Source organism: Silurus aristotelis, assembly GCF_946808225.1.
Source record: "Silurus aristotelis genome assembly, chromosome: 20".
In the NCBI taxonomy this organism is placed as follows: Eukaryota; Metazoa; Chordata; class Actinopteri; order Siluriformes; family Siluridae; genus Silurus; species Silurus aristotelis.
This window is the reverse complement of record NC_139593.1, coordinates 17,258,471-17,262,003: the sequence shown is the minus strand read 5'-3', so window position 1 is coordinate 17,262,003 and position 3,533 is coordinate 17,258,471. Positions and strand designations below refer to the sequence as shown.

Below are 3,533 nucleotides of genomic sequence, written 5' to 3'. Positions count from 1 at the left end.
GCACATCAGAAATAACAAAATCCCACCTGTCTAATCTCATTTCATCCCACATAGTACAACTTAAAACCATCACAAACTGCCCAATCTGCCAACACTGATGAAGAAAATAATGGTAAAAATGTAAGGTATTCAATTCTGAATTCTAAATCTTTCTTTTTTTGTCTCATTAGGTCTTTCAGATTTGCCAGCTACCAACATTCCTCTTTTATTTTAATCCCCTCACCACACACACACACACACACACACACACACACATACACACACACACACACACACACATACACACACAAAATAGCAAAAGGCACTTTTAAGAGCCAAGTCTGTCTTGTTATCCTCCTCTCTCTCTCTCTCTCTCTCTCTCTCTCTCTCTCTCTCTCTCTCTCTCTCTCTCTCTCTCTCTCTCTCTCTCTCTCTTTTTCTCTCTCTCTCTCTCTCTCTCTCTCCCTCTCACCCTCTCTCTCTGTCTCTTTCTCTCTCAATGTTTACATCTGTTCTTGTTGTTGTATCTGTCTGTCTTTCTGTCTGTTTCTGTTTTTGCCCCTCACCATGAGTGATTCAGAACTACAAGAACAGTTTATGCTGCTGGATAACCTGGTTGGACATCAAGAAATCAATGATGAGCTCCAAAGTCTTGATGACTTACTTCAAGAGCTGCAGGGAAAGGAGGAAGCAGCACCAGTAAAAACACCTGAACCAAGGGTACATTGGAGAAAGAGAGACAGTGATGGAAACATTGTCTATGCAAGACCAAGATCAAGCAGGAATCAGTCAAACGAGGGTCAGTATAATTTCTCATTCAAGATATATTGAATATCTGGATTGTTTAGGCAGTTATGAATGTATCAAACAAGGAATATGATGGAAACAATCAAACCAGAAGCACGTTTTTTTTATTTTCAGAAGCACATTTTTAACATGGAACTAAATTGTATTTGTGTAAAGAAGTATAAGCTTCACTAAATGATTGGTCTTGGTAAGATTTGTTCGAAGCAGTTTGTTCTGAGTGTGTTGTCAGTGGCCAACCAGCTTGTTTTTTTATTATCTGCTTCTACAGCAAGCATTTTTTTTTTGCTATCCTCATCTATTTGACAACCTATAGACAATAACTGCAAGCAATTGAAATGTCTACATTTAGGTTTGGGAAATAAAAAGTCTTCTAGTCCTCTCGACTAAATGTTAAACAGTGAGCTTAGACCATTTTATGCTGGTAATAAGGGAAATAAAATCGTGGGACAAGTTGTAAATGTTCGGAATGTTGTTCTTTATTGTTTTTATGTGGTACAGCTGATCACATTCGGAAAACTGATCCTCACATCAGTGCTCCTGACACTAACTGTAAGGTGACCTTTTCTCCAGAGAATGTTGGTGTGTACTTCATTCTGTAAATTACATTATATATATATATATATATATATATATATACACACACATAATGTGTGTATGTGTGTATGTTTAATATTCCATACTATTTTAACAGAGTGTTTCATGCAAGATCTCCAGCACTCACTGAGCGATTATTTAGATGATGATGCATCAGCTCTTGGAACCTCAAGAGATCCTCTTCTAGTTTCCTCAAACTGGAGTACAAGACAAAGTCTCATTTTAGAGAAGTGGAGGGCAGAGAGACCCCGCCTGGTGAACACGGCTGTGGCACGAGAAAATGTGGTAACACGCATCTGCCAACTGTGTGGAAGCAATCCAGCTGCTGTCCGGTGTTGTGACTGTCGACCACGCCCCTTCTTTTGTGCTGAATGTGATGTCATCATGTACACCAGACATGTTCTCCATAACCGAGATGCCATGACTCCTGGATTTTACAAGCCATTGCCTCCATAACTTTTGTTGTAGTTAAGGCTCTTTCCCATTGTGGTAAGTTCTCCTTTGTGTCTGGACAACATAAATATTATTCTAGGAATTGTTAGTCCTCATAAGCGTTACTATTTAAATATGCCTTTTTGTCTCTTGTTGTTTGATATTGAATTTATGTGTACACTTCATGTCAGTCAGCTTTTTGAGCATCTCTGTATACTTTTTTGGCAATGCACTGCAATACCGTAGAATCGTTCCAATGTTATATTACTCAGTCAATCCAAATGATCTTAATTCACGTTCAATCTTGTTCAGTGCGCCATGTGCCCGTGGAGGTTCCTGACAAAATTTGCGGTTGTTCACCAGAGTCATTGAGGGTCAGCCCAGGGAATACTGTTGCTGTGATCACAATGAATGGTAAGTGTGTGAAGATAAAAATCTATACATGCTCTACCTCCATAGGTTTGGCACAGGTCTGTATGTAAGATCTACACATGACTTTTGAGTAATGTTTAACAAGTATACAAAGTCATGTAAAAAAAGGTTGAAATAATCCAAGACCTGATTAATCATTTAAGGTTTACTTTAAAGTGGAAATGTTTTTTATTTTTTTCAGGACGATATGATCTAAGCATGCCTGAGTTGAGTTGTGGACATGCCAAGCCACTTGGGCTGCTGGAGTGGTCGAGCTAAATTCAGGTGACTACTGGCCTGTGACCCTGAACACAATTTATGCCACAGATGTCTTTTTTTCATTTGAAGAAATGAAGATAGCAGCACCCGAACTGTCCTGCCAAGCTTTTTCAGGAATGCTGGATCAGCGAACTGTCCGCTTTGGTCGTGTGAGTATTACATTTATTTATCCTACAGTATTGGTTCTTTCTGTATTCTGGGTTGAAAGGTGTTTGATGCTAATGCATTTGTTTTACATTATTATCTGTTGATTTCCTTACTTTTTATAGACTGGCAAGATCTCCACAGACAGTTTTCAGAAAAGCTTTTTTGAGTGGGAGGCTGTCCGTTTTGAGGTGGACAAAATCTGCAAATCAGCCTTTCATCTGTCCTGCATGCACCCCAGATATTCTGGCAGTTTCAGTAGATGGAAACCGCAAGTTTTACCGTTTCAAGAATGCAGCTAGGTAAACCAAAACTGTGCATAATGCTGTTGAAACAATATTAATAAGAAAAAATATCCTTTAATGTGCACAGTAAAGTTAAATTAGATTACAATGTCTCTAACTTTTGTGTACCTGTTTTTTTGGGTTTTTTTTGTATAGATCTGAAGAACAGGCCATCTTTGAAGACGTCTTTATAGCTAAGGATGAAGATCTGACAAGATTTGTGGACTACAGTCACGAGGCATCCAAACATGTACTGTAAAATCGCAGATGATTAGACTTTATTCAGGAGTACAATTGCCTACAACTACAAATTTTGTTAACGAGAGTCTTATTTTCATCAACTATTTTCTATATTATAGGTCAGTGGAAGAGGTGTTTGTGGAGGCGAGTGGTCAGCAGCCAGAGAGACTTCCCAAAGATCTGCTAGCAAGGTAGACAAGGAGGGACTGGAGCTTGCGGTGTGTCGGCATGGAGTGCTACTCTGTGCGTTAAATATGTACGGGGGGGGGATTTTTTGCCGTTCTCAGCATTATACTATTATTTTTCATTCCTAATCAGGTAAAATGGAGTGGAGCATATCAGGATGGGGCTGGTTTAACACTA

General features: G+C 39.0%; 1 protein-coding gene across 1 annotated transcript; it reads left to right on the top strand.

The window, feature by feature from the left end:
- Positions 1–253: 253 nt before the first annotated feature.
- Positions 254–1,836, top strand: LOC310715635 (uncharacterized protein; the record flags this gene model as incomplete). The annotated part of the gene is made up of 3 exons (XM_083522153.1): positions 254–778; positions 1,285–1,365; positions 1,478–1,836. The coding sequence occupies exons 1-3, from the start codon at positions 547–549 to the stop codon at positions 1,834–1,836; spliced, it is 672 nt and encodes a 223-aa protein (XP_083378279.1). The 5' UTR covers positions 254–546.
- Between the last annotated feature and the right edge of the window lie 1,697 nt (positions 1,837–3,533).